The sequence below is a fragment of the Agelaius tricolor genome, unplaced genomic scaffold (assembly GCF_023055355.1).
Source record: "Agelaius tricolor isolate 1412-34295 unplaced genomic scaffold, bAgeTri1.0.p SCAF_1, whole genome shotgun sequence".
In the NCBI taxonomy this organism is placed as follows: domain Eukaryota; kingdom Metazoa; phylum Chordata; class Aves; order Passeriformes; family Icteridae; genus Agelaius; species Agelaius tricolor.
In genome coordinates this window covers 6,817,885-6,842,690 of record NW_027269261.1, presented here as the reverse complement: position 1 = coordinate 6,842,690, position 24,806 = coordinate 6,817,885, and the positions used below count along the sequence as shown (strand labels likewise).

The window sequence follows — 24,806 nt, the reverse complement described above, 5'->3', positions numbered from 1 at the left end:
ATTTATAAAACATGTACAGCTTTGATTATCAGCTATTTTCAAATGGAAATTACCCAGTCTTTTCCAACCTAAACAACTCCATGAGTCTATGACTATTTAACCATGTTAACAGTGATAAATCCCTGCTGTCAGTACTGGTGTGGAGAAGGTTCCAGCTTGAAGAGAAGGCAAGGGGCCAGGATAAAAGAATGATGTTTGCAGCTTAACAGCCCATGCCCAGTAGTTACTAACATTCACAGAATGAGCTGATAAAAAGCTCTGTAAGATGAGTAAAAGCCAAACTTACTTGTGATATATTACAAAGTGGAGGTGAAAATGATGTATAAAGTATGAAAATTAAATTAAAATAATACTGCAGTACCTTTCTCAGTCTGTGGTCAGAATTAAAAGCTCTTCAAAATGGCAAGGATGCATTTCAGAACTCAGAATAAATAAGATTTTGAAGAGACCAAATGTCAATCAACTCAGAAAAGGCAAAAACAAGAAATGGAATTTTATCTCCACTGCATACAGTTGTTACTTTCCTTAGAGCCAAAAAGACAAACTGGGAGCCAACCAATGGCGCAAGATGCTGGAAATTAGGAAAGTGAAATACTCAGCTCTTGGAGTGTGGCTTAGCACAGTAGCAGGTCACTTCTAGTGAGTGACAGCAAATGGTCAATAACATCCTCTGCAAACACTGCCCATAATGCAGACCTGTTTTTGTTGCCTTTTAGGAAAGTATTTGTAACCTGCTGAACACTCCCATTAGAAATACACCCTGCAGTCTGTGTCCCCTGAAGAGGTGAGTTTTGTGAGCTTTATAGAAACTCTATGTAGTTAAATCTATAAATCAAAGAAACAGATGTCCTGGAACACTGCTGAGAGGAAAGTCTCCTTCAGAAAGAAAAGCAGAACCAGAGTCTGAGAGCAATTGATCCATATGCATAGTTAGCAAAGTCATCTCCTTTTGCAAAGTGTTTATTGGAGAGCTTCATATACACACAGGGTATGTGCACACCTATGCACCTGCATACAGTAAGTGGAGGCATGCATTCCAAATTACAGCTGCTTCACACAATTCATCTGAACTAATTGTGCATCCAGTGCAAATCCATATCCAAACTGGTATTGACACAAGTTAAACACTGAGGATTAACAGGGCAGAGAAGAGACAGGAACACCTGAATGGCCATTCCAGAAAGCCACACAAAGAATGAAGCACGACCCTGGCATCAGTCAGTGTCCATCAGGGCCTACAGGCATGGACAGAGGACAAGTACAGGTGGAATACAGACCTCCTCTGCTGCATCCTCTCCTCCTCGGGCACGCGGAAGGAGTAGCGCCGCTTGTTGTTGATGTTCCGCACCATCTGCTTCCGGCTGTTGTCTGACGTCTCAGGCACCACCAGCTCATCCCCCTCTGAAACCAGCACAAAAATGGGGATGCAGTTCCTTAGCTACTAATGGAATTTGAGTTTCAACACTCTACCTCTGCTCTGCTAGTGCTGGACAGCACCCCTTTCCCACCAAACCTGAATAAACATTCTTTGGTTTATGGGTTTCCTTGGCCACTATCTACTTCTCTGTATGTAGCAACAGACTTAACCCTTCACACAGGAGCTGCCACCACCTCTGTCCTCAAAACACCACTGATGTGTTCTTTGAAATAAACATTTTGGTGGCTAGGAAGGGAATCTGAGTTTTGTCTCAAAATTCCCACTGAAAATCACTAGAACAGTCTTGTTCTGCTGACTGTCTGGAAACTGAATGCAAGATTCTCTTTCATTCGTTCCCTGCTCCAAAGAGAACACTGCTTTTGAAATGTTTGGACATCAATGTATTTTGATGCAACTGTGGGAAAAGGGAAGATTTTTTCCATGTGTGTACATCTGACCGAGGGATCTTTATTAAAGACATGAAAAGGAAAATAGCGATTATCACACAACAGCTGTGTGACTTTGAATGAACGTTGCAACTGTTCTGTCCTGTTTTCTATTTATGGAGACTAAAGTGACACTTAATAAGCTCACTGCTCACTGACAAAACAGTTTTGTATGGAACTCAAATCTCTTCTTTCCTTAAGATCAACTCTAATGTTCAGTCTTTATTAGACTTGAAAATTCTCTAGACATACTTCCAGCATATTTCTCCTCTCCACCACTGCTATTCCTTTCGTACTAATTTGCTGGCAATTGAAATAAGCACTGAGACAGTGCCAGCAGCAGTACATTTTCCTAGAGTGTTTATTTCCACTGTTTTCAGAAAGTTGTTAACAAAAATTTATAGCTTTTGGTTGTTGAAACAGACCATGTTTCAACACCTAAGAGGTTAAACAAAAGTTTTAGGAAATTCATCAGGAGCATGCTTATGAAAGGGGCTCTAAAAAGTAAAAAAAAAAAAAAAAAAAGTCAGAAAGACTCGTAACAAAAATAGATTTTTAAAGCTAAAATTGTGGCACACAGTCATAGCTGGCCCTAATAATAAGTTACAAATACATTGTATTACTTTAAAACGCTTGGGAAACATTTGTTAAATATAGTATTAAAGGTTAAATATAGTATTGATTTTAATCTGGGGCTGCCAAAATGACTACTGAAGTTTTTAATTGTGCAGGCTTTTTTAGGCAGTGTTCTGGCAGGTGATCCCACATTTGGAGGGAGCATCCAGTCATTCTAGTTTCTAGTCTTCATTCAAGTCTTTATTGAATATTCAAAAGGCAAAAGAAGTTCAGAGAAGAGGCAGCATTGCAATCACTGTGGAATCCATAAGCTTTGGCTTCTTCCCAAGTTAACAAGCACACAGACATTTAAGAGATTCCTTTATGAAATGCACAGATGCAGACAAACACTCTTTCTAAACAAAAATGTGAAAGATGAAAATTGGCTTCTCCTTACTTACCTGCCATTTTGTTTTTGAAATATATTAATCTGACTGTCTCCAGGCCTAAAAGGTTTAGTGATCCTTCTGTATTCAAGGGTCGTACCTGAAACAAGAAAATATAGTCCTTGTAACACTCTCAAGAGTAACAATTCCAAGTCATTAAAGCCACAAAGAAGAGTTCAAAAGAATTTTAAACTCTTTCTTTTTTTGAGAATGAGTACAGAGGGGGTTGCTTAAAATTCCACTTCAAGAAACAGGCTTAACACCATTCCTCCCAGCATTTAAATGGACAGTTGTGTTACAAGTCTACTTCATATACCAACTCAATTTTTCCATTAGATGTACAAAGCAATGAGCTGAGCTTTTACTTTGTGTTAGCACCATGTCACAATAATGCTCTGCAGCTTGATAAGAGCACACACAGACTGCTAAAAACTGGTATTTGTGATTTCCAACATAAAAGTCAAAGAGGCATTCCACACTCTCTAAATTGTGTAGAAACAGACACTTCATAATAAATGACTATTTTTGAGACTCCTAAGTGTAGTAATTTTGTTTGCTGCAAGTAGCTTCCATTAAAAGGAAGTCTTGAGCCAAATATTAATCAAAGTATTAAATCACATTCTACTGTGTAGGGAAAAAAAATGCTCCAACTGCTTAATAACTCAAAGTTTAGACACCAGAAAGAACTTCCCCATAAAAGTCCAGATTGCTCTCTCTTCAAGATGGTTAATAGCTGAGCACTTTGATCTTTGCATTATGTATCCTCACTGCAAGAATATCCTGGTTTGCATCTGGCACGGAGAAATTGATACTCAGAAACTGAATGACCAACACAAGACCACAGGGGCAATGTCCTGCAGCTCTGTCTCATTGGAATGCCAGTAAAGGAATTGTGTTGACCCTGATACAAAGCTGAAGTCAGTCTAAACCACAAGGAAAAAAATTGACTTTTCTCTTTTTTTTCCAAATACAGCTGAGCAAACACCTTCTAAATACCAAGGAAGTGTCAAGTTTTCAGAAACATCTTCCTTTTGATAAGAGAGCCAAACTGACATCATCTTGTTGTTGGTGTTTCTACTTCCTGAAACAAAATGTTCTAACCCTGTCTGTCTACCATATGTTCAGGAGCAGTAGGAGATAGATTTTTGAATGCCTGTGTAATTATCTTGACATCCACCATCCTTTGGTAATAATCACAATCAGTCCCAATGAAGCCATATGTAATTAATGCCAATTAATTCCTCTCATTATTACAACAATATCAGGAAATCTAACATAGCCATATGCTCCAGATTGACCATTCATCTAAAACAGAGCAACCACATGAAAAACACATCTTCTATCTTCTATTTCCAGCAAAAATGCATTCATTTCTTTGCAGTAGCTCTTCTTTTAATTCAGTTATGTTCCCACAAGCAGTTTTAATGATGGCTTCTAAAGCAGTACTGAGTCTGGACACACTCCTTGGCCCACACTGAAATGGGAAGTTACCTTTTTGAGAGGAATAGTCTGAATCCACTCCATGGAGTTCACGTCGAAGACATCAATTGCATTTTCACTGTACACAGAGAGGTATGGTGCATTGTAACCTGGGAGGGAATGATGAGGCATTGTGTCAACTGCTTTTGGACACGGCCCAAAATAGACAATTTCTTACAGTTTAACCATATTTATTTAAGAAAATAAAACCAGTGCTCCACAATCCAACAACAAGCTTTGAAAAATGTGCTTTAACTCAACAATGACCAAGAAATTTATTCTGAAGGCAAACCAGCACCACCCAAAAACTTACAACCTCCATGACTTTTAACTTTGCTGAAAACCTACTTTCTGAACTGTAAAACATTATGGTTTACTCTGCCAAATCCTGATGTATTTCAAAGTTTTTTTCCTCCTAAAAGCCCCATTTTTAATAAGAGCTCACATATTGTAAATGATGTGGTAGGAAAATACTCTGCTCTATTTAATAACTGCCAGTTGAATGAACTGAGCTCTGAATCTTTGGACTATGCACTAAATGAGCATCACTTGGAACTAAGCACCATGACACAGTCATAAAAGTCATGTTTCCTTAACTTTAATTCTCTCTTCTCATTTTCTGGATTGTAAAGAGAAATCTTCTGCTACTTATCTGGCACATTTCCCCAGGATGAAATTTGTTTCACTGGGAACACTTCTAAAGGAGAATTCAGTATTTCCATGTCGGCAACAAGACTGCCACAGTCTGCCAAGACTAACAACTGCATCCAAGCTGTGTTTAAATGTAACAGCTCTTGCTATAAAATACACCTCCATTCTGAGTTGGAAATCATCATCATCAAATCACTTCATTTAGGGCAATCAAAAAGCTGTCACCAATAACAATGGCAAGTGTAGATGAACTATGTGTGAAAAATACACATTTTTCAATCTATCACATAACCTTCTGTTTTGATTAATTCATTGTCTGAGTCCACTGTAAATAATCAATTGTGTAAAACTGCTTGAAATCCAGAATTGGCAAACACCCTGTAATGTTGCTCCCTCCATACTCAGAAAGGCCTTCATTCAAACAAGGTGAAATACTCCTCCCCTTTACAGTGTGACAGGACTGCTGCCACAGTGAGGTAAGAAGGCAGACTATTCTAAAAATCAACATAGAATTGGGCTTCTTCACTACTCTGAGTGCAGATTTGGCTAATCTTTATCTGCATTCAGAAAGACTTTAAAAAGATAAACATTCAGGTTTGGTTTTTTTTCCCTTAAAACTGCCACAGAGATAAAGACCCAGCTTTGAAATAAGGTGCAATAAATGTTTAACAGACCTTGGTGGAAATGAAAATCTTGAAAAATTACAGTATTTTTCCTTAAGGTTATGAAATATATTTTTTATATTGCCTCTTATGCATTGTATTTTGGAAGGGGAGAGAGAAACAGGAGGGCAACTTAGTGACTTTTTGAAAAAGGAGAGAGGAGATGAAAAAGAAGGTTGTTGACAAAACCTGCTGAGGAAGAAAGAATGAACAAATAAAGAAAGAAAAGACAAAACAGACTAGTAAGTAGGAACAAACACCATTAGAGAAAAGCAAGTCAAACTACCAGATCCTAATGACTCTCAGCATGAAGAAAGCTGGAACCAAAGTACAATCTCATTCCAAGACTTTAAATAACAACAGTCCAGCATTGGTGGTAGCAAATACATAAAGCTCCCATTAGCCTCTGTTGAACCTGAAATTTTGGCTGTTTTAAGAGTTAGAAATCCTGACTCATGATTCCTCTTTGTGTTCCAGCAAGCAGAGGTCAGTGCCAGAGTTGTTGGAACTATCATAAATGAGGATTAAACCCTCTTCTCGGAGTCTCTGTGGTCATGATGACCCCGAGATGTGTCAGAGTCTCTTTTCCCAGCCCAGCAGCTGAAGGAGGAGTCAGGATTCTTCTGTTCTGGTTCTCAAGGGTGTTTATTTGCTGTTATCTATAATATTCTTTCTCTGACTCGCTGAGGTGTCTGGCAGGTTGGGTTGAGGCACACTGACCGCCTCAGAGGCAGTGTTATCTTTTATACTACAAACTACGTGTACATTATTTACAATAATTTCCCAATACCTATAACCTATGTTAGACAGTGTGCTCCTACTCTAAACCAATCCAAAAGTGCCAACATCACCCAGAAGATGGAGCCTAAGAAGAAGAAAGAAGGACAAGGCACACCCAAATCCCTCCATCTTGGCTTCTGAACCCCCATTCTAAAAACCCAAAATTCTACTTTTCTATCTTGTAACAAACTAACTATCATTCTACTTAAACTTTCATGGCTTGTGAATCCTCATATAAAGGTTGGTAATTGTTTTTTCCAAGGGCTAAAATCAAAGGCACAGGTGTTTTTGACTCCGTGCCAAGGCCTCTGAGCCCCCTGTCAGAGTCTCGAGTCCTCCAGGGCAGCCAGAGGAATTTCCTGGGGTCTGATACCTCCAACTAGATTAAAAATGGTGAGAGGGGCTGAGAGCATCCATTAACCTGTCAGGTAATTAGCCCAGAACTCCACCTCCCGTGGATATCAATACAAGCAGAGATCACTTCAGACACACATGCACAGAGAGCACAACTCACAGCAAGAAGATGGAGTTGCGGGCCACATCAACTCTTGCTGCCTGGATCTTCGGCCCTGGCAGTCGACGTAAACCCCGACGCTGCTAAAACACAGCAGGTATTCTTTAGTTGAGATCTCGACTGCGCAGATGGCATCAGTTGGCTGCTGTGAGATAAATGAGAGCGTGTGGTCGTCCGGGTGGAGCAGGCTGTACGGGCTGCCCTCCCCATGGAGGGGGTACTTGAGGAAACCTGACTGGTAGCCCACACAGAGACGGTCGCTGAAGATGGACATCCACTGGACGTTCCCCTGCACCTGGATCTCCTTGATCTTTTTGTGGCGCGTCTTGCTCTGATTGAGTTCGTAACAGAGCACCTGCCTCTTCATGGCCACGCACAGGCAGGTGAGGGCCCCGTGGCGCACGTGCCCAGAAACGATGGCCTGGCAGCCTTTGGTCTCTGCCAGCTTATAGAAGTCAGTCTCCCTTCCATCCAGGGCGGCCATGGGGAAGAGCCGCACGTGGCGGTTCCGTCCTGAGATTACGGCGATGAGCTGCTCGCTCGGGATGAGCTCGATCTGATGGACCTTCTTATTGTCACCAACACGGATAATCTCTGAAAGAAAAATCAAAACAAGCCCCCTGTCACGGACATGTTTTATGAAAAATCCTTTCATTAGGACCTTTTCTCCTGAGAAGCTGAGAAGCCTCAGAAAGAAAATGTAAACAATGATTATCTGCTGCTGTGGAATGCAACAGGCGCATCTCAGATTGGTCTCATGTGGTTGTTTTTAATTAATGGCCAAAGTCCAGCTGTCTTGGAGTCTCTGGTCAGTCACAAGATTTTATTATCATTCCTTTTCTTTCTTTTCTAGCTCTCTGATGTCTCCTTTCTCTTTTCTTTTAGTATAGTCTTAATATATAATTTTCTTTTAATATAATATATATCATCAAATAATAAATCAGCCTTCTGAAACATGGAGTCAAGATTCTCATCTCTTCCCTCACCCTGGGACCCCTGTGAACACCACCACAGCTCCCCACAAATTCAAGTAAGTAATGGTGAAGTGTGAATTGATTATAAAGTGTATTTGTAAAGATGAACTAGGAAAGAAATCCAAGTGTGGATGCCATGGGACAGAGAGAGAGAAACTGCAAGAGTTTCTCACAGCGGCTTGTGAGAATTTTTAGGGAGATGTGATAACTTGTTAAGTATAAGCAATCTGCAGGTGGTGTTTTTCTACTTCACCTTTCTGTTCTTCTCAAGGACAGGGTATGAGGAAGGTGTTTTTGTTAGTTAGCCAATCAAACAGAATCTATCATATCACTCTATAAAACCCTGTGGTTCTCTTGAATAAAGCTTTCTTTGCTCTTTCTACAATCCTGCCTCCTGACTGTTCCTGTGCCATCCTCGGCGCAACAGTGACGCCCAAGAAATCGCCTTTATTGCTTCCCTGCAGTATTAAAAAGTACAGAATCAAAACTAGTGTTTTAATAACACCAGATGTGCAAATTCTGGATAAACCTTTGGCTCTTCCTCATCAGAAATGGGAGGAGCAGATCTGATGCACTAACAACAAGTGTATTATTTCAGCATTCATTTCAGAAAGAGTTTATAGCAAAAAACTACTGAATGAAGGAAAAGCCTCAGAGCTGAAACATACAATTAAACATGTCATTTGTTGAATTAACTTGGGCAATCTGTTAGCACATCTTGCAGTACTGCACAGAAGTTTTTACTTTCAGTACCAAGGAGGAGGTTACACAAAGGATTAAGCCATGATTCTTGCTGAGGTGCACAGCAGGAAATTCAAATGAGGGAGGTTTCTGCTGAATATAAAAAGGAAGCATTTCACAATGAGAGTAATTTGCAACAGGCAGTCCAGAGAGATCATGGAACCTGTGTCCTTGGGGATTTTCAACACACAACTGGATAAAGCCCTGAGCAACTTGGTCTGAAATCAGTATTGAGACAGTTGGGAGAAAAATGGGGGAAAAAACTTCAACTGCATTCCAAAACCTTGATATTGGAAAGGATACCCAAACCAGAGAGCACACAGAACAGCTTTTGGTCTCTCATGGAGCTGTCCAGCTGATAATGTAGTAAATAATGAAAAATGAAACCAGAAGATACTGAATAAGCAAAAGATGATTTAGTATTAGGGAAATTATTACCAGTTCCTAGTTTCTTACCATCTTTGGTGACATGCACAACAAACAACCCTTCTTCATTCCCCAGAGCTATTCTTTCATGGTCTATGACATTAAGGAAAAAAAGAAAAAGGTTATTTTTCTTTGGAAGTACTTTATGAATCACATAAACAATAGTTATAATTCTCATTAACAGAGACAGTTTTTAGAATATATTGAAATAATTGTATATAAATCCAAACCTAATATATTAATGTATTTTAAAAAACTGGCAAACTCCCAGTCTTTCAAATTTCTCAAAAAGAAGTATTTTCCCATTTATCCTGTTAAAGTAACAGCTAGAAACATAATTTTTAATAAACTCTTCAGAGAACTTAAGTCTAGCACCAGCTTTGAAGTAACTATATTATTATATTGAAATAATTTACATAATCAGAGTTTAATATATTTTATGCAGTACTATTTGAAATTACTAAATTCAACCTCTGATCTTACATCTTCTCTCTGGTCCCACCAGCAGATTTTGAAGTGAGTGATTTATACCTACTCTATAGTGCTAATTTTGCCCAGTTAGGGAATTATGTTTACAGAGTAACAAAAGAGGGATGTCCGATTCTCAGTCAAAATTATGCATAATTATGAATATTGGTGAATAATTATGAATATGGGTGAATAGAGGGAGTACTCTTAAAACATCTGACAAAAGTACTGGGTACTAACTTGCACTTTTCTCTTAGGCCCACATGGGATAAAACCACTACCTATTACTCTCTATTCAGTAGATAACCATCTAACACATTTTTTCCTAAAAAATCATGCTTTTAGCATACCCATTTTTCTTAGAGCTTTCTTCTTAATAACTTCATACCTATGATTGCTGCTGACTGTGTTGTTTTGATGAGGGGCAAGGTGCTGTCATAAGCTTCTTTGGGGACATAGACTGAGCGGTCTTTGAGTTTGTTCTTCTTCAAGATCCTATGCAACTCGTTCAGCACGCCCACCCACTTGCTTTTTTCATTCTCACCATCTGCTAGAATCAGGATTGAACACTTGTTACTGGATGCAGAGAGCTGGGAGGCTGTAACCTGCAAAAAAAAAAAATCAAAACATAGTTTTAAGTCATAAATGATAAATAACTTCTTGATGATTGTTTTTACAAGGGAATTAGATGCCCATTAGTGTAAATGCCCTTGTAATTAGTTGTCTGAATTAGGGAAATAAAAATTTCTCTTCAGTTAATAGAAAACACTCTTATCTTAATCAAGACCCCACAGAAGTGAATATTTTAAAGAACAGAGAAAATGTTGGCTTTATTTTAAATGCATTTGTATTTATTTTATAATTCATGAATGTCTGCTCTGAATAAGGTAGTCAATTGTTTCTCACAGCAATTTTATTAAAAAAAGCAGTTTTATAAAGTTTTCTGTATTTTTAAGAGTACTAATTTAATGCAATAGGAATGGCTTTCATTGAAAAAATGCTCTGTGATCCTTTTCATGCATTTGATACCGCTATTAATGATAAAATGGAAAGCCCCTTTTGTAGGCTTTATCTCCTCTCAGCACACTGAGTGATGAACAGTCTAAAAACTGGAAAAACAATGACTGAAATACAAAGGCACAGTAAAAAAATGATAGTGGAACTTATAAGACATCAAGGAAATTTCACTGAGGTCAAAGCTTTAACAGAATATCTAACAAAAATAAGAATATTAGAATAAGCCAGTGATGGCAAAATCCAGATACCAGGTACTAGACATAAATTTTGATGAGCATTTTGCACTAAATTTCTATACTGACTATCAGATGAATAGGAGTTTTCAGATATCCAATGCATACGTAAAAAAAAAAGTATAAAAAATAAAGACTTCAGCAATAACCCAGTCAGTTAAATTGAGAAGCAGAGGGCAACTTGAGGAAATGAAAATGTACAAGGTCATGATGAACAGAAGAATTTCAAATGACTAAGAAGAAATGGAGGAAAATACGTCTTATTGTGAAGATGAAAAAATACAACCCACACGGAGATGAGTGCTTGTCTAGATGTACCAGTGCTATTTTTACCACAGAAATTACATATGTACAGATCCCTGTGCATTGCTACTGCTGCCATGGATTCCACAGGGGCAGAACTTGCCAGGGAAATAAAATACTGGCAAGCTGTCACAGCACACATCACCCTGTGAAACCCAGGATGTCATACTCACCCTAAAGATACAGGGGATATCTTTCCGATTTGCATGGATGACATCTGAGGCCAAGACAGAGCTCACTGAGAATTCTTCATCCCTTATGGAGACCATAAACATAATTGGAAAAGAGTTAATGAGCAAAATCTGTATGTTTGGATTTTACTTTTTCAATAGCCTTGTTTAGTGAAGGAAACAAGTCAGCACTGAAATCTGATTTTTTAAATTATCCTTTCATCTGTATCTGAAGATAAAACTCACGAATGCAATGTTGCATAATTAATTCCTGGTAAATGCTGACGGAAATAAATCTATTCAGATATTCTGTAACTGTTTTTAATCTGTATTAAATTAAAACCTTTAAAGAAAAAGTCCAATTTAAAAAATAAGTGGAATAAAGAACAACCTCTCCAACTCTCAATCCAAACTCACCTAGAAGCTATAACCATCAGCAGTTTGGGGCTTCCTGGATGAACTAACTTAGATCAGAGATGAGCTTTACTTAGCTGCTATGTTAGATATCCTCAGCCTTTAGTGAGACTGGTAGTATTTCAGTAGTACTGATGATAGTGGGAACAAACTACTCAGCCCTTTTCAAGCAAAAATTGTAATACATTTACCCTATGACAAAGTTTTATGTCTTTGAAAACTCTATTCAACTCCAAAATGGTGTTATTTTTAATTCTTTATTCATTCCAGATCTTCTGGCAGCTGAACAGATGCTCTTTGCACATGATGTAGTAATGGAAGTTTTAACATCCATAGAGGAACAAATCGGTGTCGTTCAGGCTAACTCCAAGTAACTGCTAAGTGCTCTTTTATTTTTTTTTATCCCAGAAAATTAGTGCCTTTCAACATGGATTAAAGGGTTTCATAAAAGCTCTGGAGCTTGCTTACTGATTTGACAAAAAGGAAAAGCAGAACAAAACCTCCCAGTGCCTCTGCCAAGCTCCCACCACCAGCAGCAAACAGCTTACCTCATGTCTATGACCTGACTCACTACCACGCTGGGCTGAGATGCTTTTCCTTCTGCTACATCATACAGGAAGAGTTTAAAATCACAGATCACTGCCAGTGCTCTCTGCCAACCTTTCTTTACTCCAGCTGGCTTTGGGACCTTTAGAAAGATAAATTCGGATCAACTCTCTAAGTTTAGATGCTATCAAAAAATCAAACAGCACAAAAATCAGTTTGCTCATCTGGGCTGGAAAGTTTTAATTCAGTGATGATGTTAAGCAACATATGTGAGAGCCCAGCAGCAGTAAGACCAACAAACACAGACAGTGAGTAAGACCAACAAACAGCACAATTATTACTTATTACTTAAATATTACTTAATAAATTAATAGCATCACAGATTCTTTCTTCTCATTTCACAAATTCATTCAGAGCTGTATTAACAAACATGAAGACAAAAACTCATCTTCAGCTGGCCACAGAATTATGGCCAAAACTATGCTGAGTAAATATTTTAATATTTCTGTGCAAATATCCACACCAGTAACCACAGACAGTTCTAGCAGAAAGACTCAAAAAACTCACAAAGCCTGGAAGATGATCTGATCTGCAGAGATGGAACTGCTCAAGACCAACCCAAAGCACATTGACCAACAGAGATGGAGAGAGGATCACTGCTGACAATGCTAAGAGTTGCTTTGTGAAAATTTAAATCTTAGTTTCCAAACTGCTACCCTAAGATGAAATTGAATCTATCCTCCCAATAATCAAAGTAATGCCAGCTCTGGAAAACAATGAATTTAATGTTAGTGCCCCAAATGCAGCTGCCTCCTACTTACTCTGACATGTCCTTCATAAGCTGTTCCTATGCCTTTCTGTGGATCTATTCCCAAAGGTCCCTTAGTCTGCTCAGGAGGGATTGGACATACTGCAGGAGCCTTGTCTGCACAGGTCACGTGGCAGGAGAATCCACACACTTGTGAGGAGGAGAAGAAACAAAAAGATTTGGGGGTTATTTCTTGTGCAATGCAAAAGTTGGGTTAACGATGATGAGATTTATGAAGAAATCCCCTTTTCTTTTTTGACCAGCATCTGAATAATCTCACTGAACTTTGCTACAGACAGGAATATAAGTCTGCACACAGCAAAGTTCATGTTTTTATCTGCTCTAATCCCAAATTTCTCTTTTTCAGATACTTTATGGATACACCTGCTTTCATCCAAATAAGAAAGACCCTAATATAATCTCTATTATGTCCTCTAGGCCCAACTCTACTGGTAAACAAAACACTGGAACATCCTTTAAATAATAAGCATAATTCTGTGTGCATACAAACAAGAGTAAGTGCCATTCAGTACCAATTCTGCTTCTGTCTGGAATAAATCAGAATGGATGTCTATTAAATTTTTCCCTGCAACATAAAGCTGGTTTGACCACTCAGGAGGCCACCTGTGGGCCCTTTATTGCTATTTTGAGTACACTGAACTAAGCTCTTCTACCACCAATTGGAATAAGAGTGTCCCCAGATAACTGGGCAATCTCTTATGTATGTTCAAAGTGTTTGGCTTCTAGTCTTAAAAGACTGAAGCATGAGAATATACTGCTATTCAAAATATAAGCAGAAGACTCCTGCATCACCACACTACATTTCCTGTGCCATTTGCATCTGTAAGAACTTCAGTTCACACTTGCTGTGCTCTCCCAAGGGCTTACCTTCACAAGTACAGCCCTGTCGGATCAGACCAACCATCAGGGATGTGCACTGATTGCATTTTGTTGGTGTGTTGAACGATTTCACTACAAACTGGTGAGCTTTAGGCTGTGAAATGAGCAGATAAGGATGTTAGCACCTGTAACACTTCTCAAGTACAGTTATTTCTTTCACAGACAAGAATGCACAGGTGCATTTCATCAGGCTGCTTGTTTGTGCTTGCTGAAATGAGATCTGAGCCAAAAAGAATTTCCTTATCACTGCGCCCACTGTTGATAATTTAAAACATCCTCTGTAAACAAAGCCATGGAAACTGGACCCTGTCTCAGAACATGAGTTTGCTTCCATTGCAGATAGGAAAGCTGCCCAAGTGATTCTGTTACACTTTAGAAGTTGAAGGTGTATCATCATGTGCTTGGAGAGCACCTGACTGTCACCAGGTCAACCCATGACAGTATTTTCTAAGCTGCAAGTTCAGTGCTCCTCTGTCAGGAGCACTGCCTTAGTTAAAAGAAAAATAGCAGACTTCTTTCAAAATTTTATGCCAGAAAGCCCTGACAGAGCCCCCTTTTGTGGTGTTTAGCAGGGGCAATTCAGAACACCCAACCTAAAGGCAAGAACTGAAGTTGATAGATGAAGTTGATTTTGAAAGGGTTTCTCTTTTTTTATTATTCCTTGGGAACACAGAGTACATGAGTAAGTGGTTTCATTCTCTCCCTCTCCTCAAGGATGGCCATGCTGATGCTGCTATATAAAGGCTAAGAGCCCACATAATGTGGCAGGATGACTCACAGATGGCCTTATATAAAATCCAGGAGGCTGCTTTGCTTTTCTATAAAAACTCCCAGCAAATAACTGGGAGTTAATAAAGAAAGGCCAGAGCATAGGGTCAATGCAAAGACTGTCCCAAAAAAACCCTGATCATGCATGTGATCTCAAGCAAGACAATTTTGCAGATTACTTTGGAGAGTAGGTATGTTAAAATTTACTCACTTTCCTGTTTTTCAGAGCATAAGATATCACAGCTAAGGGCTCAAACTTATCCATATTTAATGACAGCTTTACTGTTACAATGGCAGCATTCTGTCTACAGAATGTTCTGTTTTGAGACTTGCAGGGAAACAACACCCAGCTTTAAACACTGATGCAATCAAAAAATAAGAAGGTTCTTTAGGGGACATAATAAATTATAAAGCAAGTCATTACCTACTGAGCAAAATGTTTGCAAAAATTAAATTATTAGACAGTAAAGTCCGTTTCACATGATTCCAAGGGCACTTCAAGTATTTTTTAATTGATCTACTAAGACGCTGCCAACAGAGCACTGCTCAAAATTTCTAGCTTTCTTTTAAACAAGTGAATCCTCTGTCACTTTGCAATTTATCAAAGCAGAGAAGCAGATCTACTAGAAAGGCTTCCTTACTTCATTATTAGTTGCACAAAAAAACCTGTTATTTTTAAATATACAGAAGATTCCTAAACCATTGAGTCATTTTCAAAACTTTCACAAGAAATTTTTTCCTTTAAAGCTCGTATTTATTCTTCATTTGCTTGAATAGACATAATCTCCTGGGAATTAGCATATACAGGCATGTTCAGCAACAGCAAAATGATTTCAACAACTGATGGAAAATCAGTACTTATGCAGGTAAAAGCCAAAAGACAGGAAAATTGGAAATCTCTTCCTGTAGTGCTCACTCTACACTGCTTTAAAACAGGCAAATCTGTGATTTTATTTTTAGGGATACTCTTTGCCTTTTCTCAAGAATAATCATCTAATTAGCACACAGACATGCTAATCTGAGACTTTCTTGTATGCAAAGAGTAGAGAGGCATGTTGGTCAGACACATGGCAGAAAACACTCTCTTCCTAGGATGGCACTTTGCTTTCTTCACATTCTAGCTCATTTACCTCTTTCTGGTGTCCAAACTACCGTTTTTCCTACAATCCAATGCCTGTGGAATTCCTAATGCAGCTTGTCACACCCCATAATGTATGAACCAAGGGTTTTAAATTTTAGAGGGCAACCGGCTTGCACATCAACACCCCACATATTCATCTCCTAAACGCCCTTCCAGGCAGCTCTGGTAAGATCAGTGTGATAAGCAGCTCTGCTGAAGCTGTAGCCCAGGAGTGCCACGTTGCCCTTGCTACACAGAAAGTGGGAACACCTGACAAAAGGGTACCTTTGGTGCAGAGAGTCCCGAGCCAATGTACGCTGTCCTCATGGTGGGCGTGTGGATGGAACGGGGAGGATGATCTGTAACCTGCACAGAGCCCCCAAAGATCAATCAGACATCAAGAACACACTACCAAAGAAAGCCTGGATAAAGGAAGAAGGTTGTCCCACCCACCCCTGGATAAAGGAAGAAGGTTGTCCCACCCACCCCATTCCCCAGCATCCAAGCCATGAAACCAAACTGATTCATGCAGGACTCAGAAAAACAAATCATATTTCTCAGCAAGATTCATCTTCTAAATGTTAAAACCAACTTCACATTGTCTGAAACATCTGATTAGGTACTTTCTAATATAAAATATCAGAAAACACACCTTTTTTTTTATCAGGGAAAGGGGATAAATTATTACATCAATGTATTATTATAGTTGCAGAATCTGGCTAACATTTCATAATAACAAGACTTCCAGCAGGGCTTTAAAGTGCAATTTTACAAACTATATTATAACAATCTTTGTGCCAACATTTCTTAAATATTCATGACTGAGGATATGTTATGAAGAGAGACCATAACTAGTAATTGATTCATAGTTCTCATTCCTATTCAATTAACCATAGGTGAAAGGCAATAGAGCATTCCCCAAAACACAGTTCACCACTAGTGCAGAAGGCCATTACAAAGTCTTAAACAGTCTTGCTGCAGAAGAATGAGCTTCACCTTCAACAGAAGACTTGCAGTACTCATTTTTACACAAGTGACACTGTTACTCCTAAAAAGAGGGAAAAAAAGGACAAATATCTTTCAACACTGAAGTACCTCAATTGGTTCAATCTCACTGGCTGTGGAAGGAGACCTTGATCTTGAGTGGAGGTGAGACTTGCTATCTTCATCCCGTGATGGAGTATTAGACAATGTAAAATTCTCAACTGAATCAATCTAGGAGAACAATTCAAGAGAGGAAAAAAAAAAAACAACAACCAAAGAAATAAATCAAAGACATCATTAAAAAAGAATTCTCAACTCTTACCAAAATAAGATATGGAAGCAGTAGAATTCCTAAGAGAGAACTGAGAGGATAAAAATTCAGTTTTAAGCAACTTCCTAATTAAAAGCAACAAAATGGAATGAAAATTGTTGCATGTAAACACGCCAAGGCTTCTGCTGAGAGGTGAGCACATGCATAAGAGCTGCTAGTTCAGGGCCCTGATAACCACTTGAAGACACTTGCAATTCAGCATTTTTCAAGGGTGAATGTTTTCTGAACACTACTGGATTTTGTCCACTGGTAGCATGGATTTGTTAGAAGTGAATTTCCACATAGCCCATGTAAATTCCTGCAAACATATTCAGAAGAAAACAAGGAGAAAAGGCAGAGCAGTGTATATCCTGATAACGATATTCACAGAGAACTGAGGGGGATTTGCACCCCATTTGAACTACAGAAACATCCTTACCAGGAACACAGATTCTTCTGGGGAATGTTTTCCTAGTCCTTGATATACAGAATGAAACTAAGCCCAACACAGAGCTACACTGAACAAGGGACATAGGTACAAAGAGGCGTCCTGGGTAACAAGTCATCTTTTGTTAGCAAAGCTGAAAAAATCAGAGAAGGCAGGATTCTTCCTTGAAAACAAGACATCTCTGTAAAGTTTCCTATGTAAAATTATATCAGGAAAAAAAAATCAAGATGAAAATGCTTTTTTCCCCACTAATAATAAAAGTAAAAGCTGCAGGCCTGGAGAAGGCTTCATGGCATGCCTTGATTTTCTGGAGCAATGCTATCATCAGTTCTGCATTGTCAAGGATTTGCCTAGCTTGCAGACAAACTAAAATATGCAGCCATGTTTACAGAAAGCATTTGAACATTCCAGTGTTTCTCATCTCATTTGCCACTGACAATACCAAGAATTCCACAAACTTTACTGCTTTTTGGGAATCAATTATATTGCCAAGCCAATTTTATACATGCACATACAGTCCTGTTCTTCAGGAGCTCAGTCATGGTAGCCAACAGGTGCAGTTGCTAGTTTTATTTTATTTTTTTTTTTAATAGTGAGTTAAGTCTGATGGCTTCTAGTTTTACCATATCTTTCCAAAAAAATTATCTGGTGGAGAATGCTCATCAGTTTAATCAATGCTCATCAGTTTAATCAACTTAGGCATATTAATAAATGCCTGCAAGCATTTCTGAAATGAAAATGGGAAATTCTCACACTGGGATACACCTGTTTACTACACATAGATCATGTGTTTCAAGCATTCAGGCAAAAAGTAGCAGTAAAGTGAACATTTTGTACTCAGATTTATCAGAAGCAAATAATAACTGAAAGCTTTACCCAGTATTAGAAACACTGATGCCTTTAAGTAGTAAATCCTCAAATGCAACATGTTTCAATTATTTTAAACTTCTTTTTAATCCAGTCTAAACATGTGAAAACTTGGAGTCCACACAAAGACTGTTTAACCTTCAACAATTCTACCTCCTCCTTAAAAATGTTACTAAAAAATAAGCCCAGTGAGTAACTACAGGCAAATTTTTTCATAGCAAGAAACAGACACTCCTTTTTTCCTACAAGTTAAACCTGGAGATCTAATCTATCATTTCATAAATGTTTCCAGACACTCCAAGGGCTTTCCTTTTCAAAGCAGCATCTGCATACCAAAGAGTTTTCATGGTGTCTATGAAAAAACGTAGTACAAGCCTGATATCAGTGATGGAACCTTTCTGGAATGTGCTACAAAACCTTTGTGGTTGAAGACAACTGCTGAAACAGTAACAAATGCATTTTCACTTTACTTACAAACATAAAAAGCCCACAAAACACACAGAACCTGATCCACCATTGCAGAAGGAAATTTAATCACCACCTTCAGTGCAGAAACAAAGGCTTTAAGCTGTATTGCTGCAGTGATCTTGGGGTCCTGGCTTTAATGAGAAGAACCAAGCACAAAAGCAACCTGACTCAACTATGGTCAACAGTTTATGAAGACCATGCTAACACCTTTCAAACTGGTTTTAAACTAATCCACTGGATTACCCAAAGCAGATTTCACTATTTCCTACCAAACTGCAAGAGCTTTGCTGTCTTCCACAGGACTGTGTAGGTCTGAGCCAAAGCTGGCCAGTGCATAAACACATCTGGAAGAGAGAGAACTTCTCAACTGGAGGCACCACCAACAAAAACAACCTTGCCTGAGAGAGTCAGCAGTGTGCTTTGAACTGCATGGCTAAGGACATCATTAGAGCTGATGGGCATTGCTGTTTGTTCATTGAACATTCAACAGAAATGCTGTGTATGCTTACTTATCCCTTCCATCATATCTGTATAAAAGAAACAAAAGTGGCAGTATGAGACTAAAATGGACATAGCATAACAAGCAGGAACTCATCCTCACTGAGTCTGCTTTGATAACATCTGTAAACCCTTAAAAACCCACCTTGATTTTTGAAACACCATAGACTTCTCCAGCTTAACCAGCTACAACACAACCATCTCTGTTTTCTTTGTATTAATTTTTCCTATCCTCCTTGATGCTCCATTTACTCAATTCCCCACTTCATGTTTATTTATCTTTATACTGTGATATTTTCTATCATTTGCTGTGATGTTCCCCCCAAATGCCAAACTTTGACCTTCTATGGACAATTCCCATGACTTAACATGTGCCTTCTGCTAAGGGCAAGGAAACAAACAAGCTCTCATTTGATGTTTGCTCATCTTTCCAACCTGCATCTGCCTGATCAGCTTCTACACAGAACTTTCACATTAAAAATCAGAAAGTACCCAAAGCATCTTCTCCAGTCTCAGAGATATTCTGCTCATAGGATTGCCAAATGAAATAATCCAAAAGCTTTGAGGCCACGGCTGTAAAACAACAAAAAGCACAGCAGCAGCAGCAGCAAACAGCAGCAGCAGCAGCACAAGACATGCAGTGAGGTAAATACACAATCCATACATTAAACATAGGCATGGACAAAACAGGCAAAAAATAAAGGGCCACATAGAGTAAGACAGCCTCTTACACGTCTGCCTTTGTTAGCTGGAATACAGGAAGGAGAGCGCTTTAACAAAGAGAGGAGGAGAATATGTTACAAAACCAAACAGTGACACATACATCACCTCAGAATTCCTCACTCTATCTCCACAGGTAGTGTTTATACACACACAGGCGTGTTCACTGTTACAAGGATTTTAAAAACAAGCTATTCTGGGCTAACAAGAAGGAAGAAACATTAAAAAAAAAAAAAAAAAAAAGGGACAGCTATTCCAAGTCAACAGTCTTACACTGGACAACAGCAGCAGAGCTGCAGACTACGCTGCACCATTAATTTGCAGTTGGCATCTCTGTGCTTTGAACAAGATGAATAAAGTCATCTATTGGAGGCACAATATGTCCAATTTAAAGTATCATTATGAACCAGATTTACTCAATTATGAACGTGCAGGTGAAGTCAAGGCTCTCACCACACACCACTATGACTTATTCTGTGCAACAATAAGAATTCAGAACACCATTTATTATTCTGTGGCTACTTGCAGAGCCCAGATTTGTTTAGTCTAGCAAAGCCCATGGGGACTGCATGCAAGGACAGATTGCAGGAGGATTTAAGAAATCTATTTCTAATTCCTAATGTGTTAGTAACAGGGCAAAAAATAGTATTTTTGAGTGTGAGGGAAAAATAATTTTGTCAAGGAAAATGGGATTCCATTTTATTGCTATCAAATAACCACAAATTCATCCTTAAACAAAACAAGTTTGATTGCTTCTCACAGCTAGTGGGATTCACAAAGATCCACCTGGCAAAGAAACAAACCCCAACACTTCCACTGTCAGACACTTCTGGTGAACACAAGAGACTTAACACCCAGACAGTGTCACTGAGACAGCCTGCAACACACAGGAGGGACAGCAGCAGGGTTTAGTCTCCTACAGTCACTGGGGGTGACTTCCCTCCCCACCCAGACTGGAATTCAGGCACTGCAAACACACTCCTACTCCCCTGTGTGCAGAGGACAGACCAGGAGGGTTTCTGAACCTGTGGGCTGTCACAGCCAGGAGGATTGAGGCACCAGTTCTGCCAGCCTGACCCAGCATCTTTTCCAGGCAGGAACCAACAGTGAGTGCTGCTCATCTGAGTAGTGAGCTACCACTTTCTCCTCAGCATCTGCAGGCTACAGAGGGAGCAGGACATCTATTTTTATTTCTCTCCAGCAGAAATTGCAAAACTACTGTTTTCTTCATTGGAAAAATTAGAATTAACTCCAGTCATTCAGAGAGTGCTATAAATAGTTATGTTATTTGGATGGCAGACACACAAGACATACTCACCCTGGGAAACCCAGTCTAGTGTGCACATCTGTGTGCTGAACAGACTTCAGAGATCCTGCAAGGAATGCCTTGCAACTGCACCTGCACCTTATTTTACACACACTCTGTCCTTCCTTAATGAGGCACAGAGTCTGAAGAAACAATCCAGGCCAACAGAGATACTTACTTGGGGTTCTTGATTACAAGAGAGGCTTTCCTGAACCCCATGAAATATTACAGCACTGACTTAAGGACTTCTAATCCTTCCTTGGTCTTACAAAGACCCCAAGGAACACTCAGACTTCTCAGGTTTGACTGAGAAGCTAATTTTTCTGGAGATGCTGCAAGAAATGCTGTCCTTCAAGGTAACCACTGCCAATAAGAGTCATTGGGAAGGGAATGGAGGTCACATCCATCCAGGGCAGGGAGTTTTAATAGCCTTATTTTAATTTAAGTCCATCTAATATATTGATACTAAACCAACTCAGTGAGCTAAATCATAAATAACCATTCATTTAGATAATTCAGCCTATAAATTATGCTATGAATGAATCAAGTGATTGTCCAATAAATCAAAGATGCAGAACTGACTTTCACAGCACAACTGGATGACATTACTTTCCATCTACTAACACAGATAACAGCTTTATCTCTCTTTCTAACAAAGACAGAATGTCTTGTATTTCTCTGCAAGGTGCTCTTCCCACCTTTGAGCAGCCAACTCTACTTTTTCTGCAGTTTGGTCAGATGAGAGACAATTCTGCCTTGGTGTTAGAGACATGAGCCCCTGGCCAGTCCAGCCCAGAGATTTCTTTTGCCCAGTGCAACTGAGAAAAAAAACCCTCTCCTGTTGGACTCAAATTGAAGATGGAACAGGAGAAGTTTGACTCTACAGGCAAACAATATTAATATCTGAACCTTTACCCAAGACTAAAAGGTCTGCAAAGATCTGATCTGGGTGGACCAATCAAGAAGAATTGCTACGAAAGGATGTATGCCAGCAGTTGAAAATTACTCACTTCCATAAATAAAAAAAACAAAATTGTCAAAATGCTTGTGGAAAAAATGCTGCCTTCTCAAAACAAACAAACAAACAAACAAAACAAACCCCACACCCATAAAACTCCAAAAAACAAGCAACAATAAAGAAGAAATAAAGTACTGAAGTCCTTCAGAATTAACTAGAGAGCAACCAGGAAAATATCCATGTCCTAAGCCTCTCCTTGCAAAATAGAACATTATCAGTAACTGCCACATATGTCCTTTATTTCTCCTTTAATAGGGTTTAGGGGAGTGTTTTAGATATTTTTAAAGATAAATTTCTGTTCAAGAACCTGCTGATACAAACAAAGTGCTCCTAATACTCAGGTAACACAGAACATGTTTTCTTTAATCCAGATAAAGAATATAAATAGTATTTGTTTTTTGTGGATATACACAACAGGAAACTGTACCTCTTTTTTTTTCTTTTTTTTTTTTGTGTGTGTAAGAAAATTCCAACACTATCAGCAAGCCAGAAGCTTTCTGTATGCTATACAAAAAAGCAGGGAAGTGCCTTCCACTATGACACCAAAAAAGAACCTTGACATTTTGTCTGAGGTATAAACCTGATTTACAGAGAAAAAGCACACAGGAGAAAAGCATTTTTTCAGAGTATGTAAAAGGAAATTAAAACAGCAGAAAAGGCCCATTTACCTCATCCTCTTTGCTACACCCTTCACAGCAGAGACTTCTCAAACAATATTAACTGTATCTAATTTCAATGTCAATGGGATTACACTGTGTTAAACACATATGTATAAATATATGTGAATGTATGTATGTATAATATGCAGAAACATCTACGAGCACAGACAGACACACACACACAATTATTCCTACAGAGCTGTAATGGATGGGGCTCTGTACACCTGGCTTTCAAAGATTTTATTAAAAATTACTTTTATGGGCCTACTACTTCAGTTTGGAAGAAATATAATGCAGTCAATTCTTAGCTTTTAACTCAATTCCCTTAGTATGCAATTAACTAGTGGGAATATTTAAACAGTTTAAATATTTAAAAGTCCTGACAAAAAACCTGCATATCAAATGGCAATAAAAAGTAGTAAGTTCACTTCAGTCATAATGAAAATGACTTCTCACAATGCAGGCTAAAAACCAGAAAATATTTTATTTGAGCACACAGAAATTAACTGTATGGAAGGGAAACTTTTTAAGAGAAGTGATTAGAAAGCTTATGGAAACAACTTATGATAAAGGAATAATATGAAGCAAAAGAATTAAATACACAAATGTGCTGATGATTTTGGAACTGTTTTTTACAGGCCATATCAATAGAGAAGGCCTAAAAGCAGCTTTTCCCCATCAGAAAAACTGTTTGCAATTAAGAATTCTTCACCTGCACCTTAAGAAAAGCATTTATTTCAAAACAAAACACCTATCCATATAAATAGGTGTAAGAGTGCTATTACAGAAATACTTTGTTCTCCACTGCATGTGCAGATTTTTTAAGTTGACTGCATTAGTGTTTGAATATTCCAAATCAATCAAGTGATCTGTTATTGAGGGATTTACTGGGTTAAAGTCAGACTTACGTCATCCATAAAATCAATCAATGAGGATGAAGAGGAGGAAAAGGAATCCTATTTTAATGAACACAGCAGTAAAAAAAAGAGAGAGAGAGAAAGAAAAGGATGAAGAAAACTGTTCAGTATAAATAAAAGTGCAAAAATAAAGAACTGTAAATAACCAGTGGCAGTAATAATTACCTCAGTACGTTTTCATTAATTGCCTTTCATAGACAATTAATTAATGTACTATCTGTAAAGAAACCAGTGTTTTTTTACAGCATTTACTCAATAAAGTATTATTGTTATACTCTCAACAGGATTCTTATACTGAAAGTAATTTATAAGATAAATTTTTACACAGGAAAACTTAAAAGCTATGTTAATTGTGAGGACTTCAAGAGAGAACAATGAATTAGTGAATACATAATGAAAAGAGAGAATTTTGGGTCAGCAGTAACAGCAAGGATTATGCTCTTTCATAGCTAAATGTGATGATGCTGTATTTGCAATAGGAAAAACTGGGCAAATTGTAGATTAATGTCTAACTGTAAAGGTGGTGCATTGTATCCTCTGAATTCAGTTTGACCAATATTTCCCCTCAACTGTCTTTTAAAAGAAAGATGATGCTTTGCCTACTGTTGATTAGAAAAGAAGATAATAAATGTATCATACTGTTCAATTTTTTTCCTGCCAGGCTTTCTACCTAGTCTGGTCTTTTGTCTAGAAGTGACAAAGGTATGAAACAGATTCATGTTTTAAATAAAAGGATCTGTGGAGAGGAAATGAGTAGCAATTATCTGGATTTT

The 24,806-nt window shown here is 38.4% G+C and overlaps 1 protein-coding gene across 10 annotated transcripts in view; it reads right to left on the bottom strand.

The window, feature by feature from the left end:
- CDC42BPA (CDC42 binding protein kinase alpha) overlaps positions 1-24,806 on the bottom strand; it is a 183,019-nt gene that overhangs the window by 18,625 nt on the left and 139,588 nt on the right. For 6 of the 10 annotated variants that reach the window (XM_071421620.1, XM_071421537.1, XM_071421590.1 and 3 more), the window contains 14 exons: positions 24,025-24,072; positions 20,145-20,183; positions 16,934-17,053; positions 16,124-16,204; positions 13,939-14,044; positions 13,064-13,200; positions 12,245-12,384; positions 11,286-11,367; positions 9,948-10,164; positions 9,122-9,184; positions 6,951-7,544; positions 4,356-4,453; positions 2,880-2,964; positions 1,278-1,401 (listed from right to left, as the gene is read on the bottom strand). In XM_071421620.1, the coding sequence (XP_071277721.1) occupies positions 1,278-1,401; positions 2,880-2,964; positions 4,356-4,453; positions 6,951-7,544; positions 9,122-9,184; positions 9,948-10,164; positions 11,286-11,367; positions 12,245-12,384; positions 13,064-13,200; positions 13,939-14,044; positions 16,124-16,204; positions 16,934-17,053; positions 20,145-20,183; positions 24,025-24,072 (1,934 nt within the window). The remainder of the gene's footprint in view (positions 1-1,277; positions 1,402-2,879; positions 2,965-4,355; positions 4,454-6,950; positions 7,545-9,121; positions 9,185-9,947; positions 10,165-11,285; positions 11,368-12,244; positions 12,385-13,063; positions 13,201-13,938; positions 14,045-16,123; positions 16,205-16,933; positions 17,054-20,144; positions 20,184-24,024; positions 24,073-24,806) is intronic. The other 4 variants (XM_071421554.1, XM_071421564.1, XM_071421581.1 and 1 more) reach the window with 4 other exon arrangements.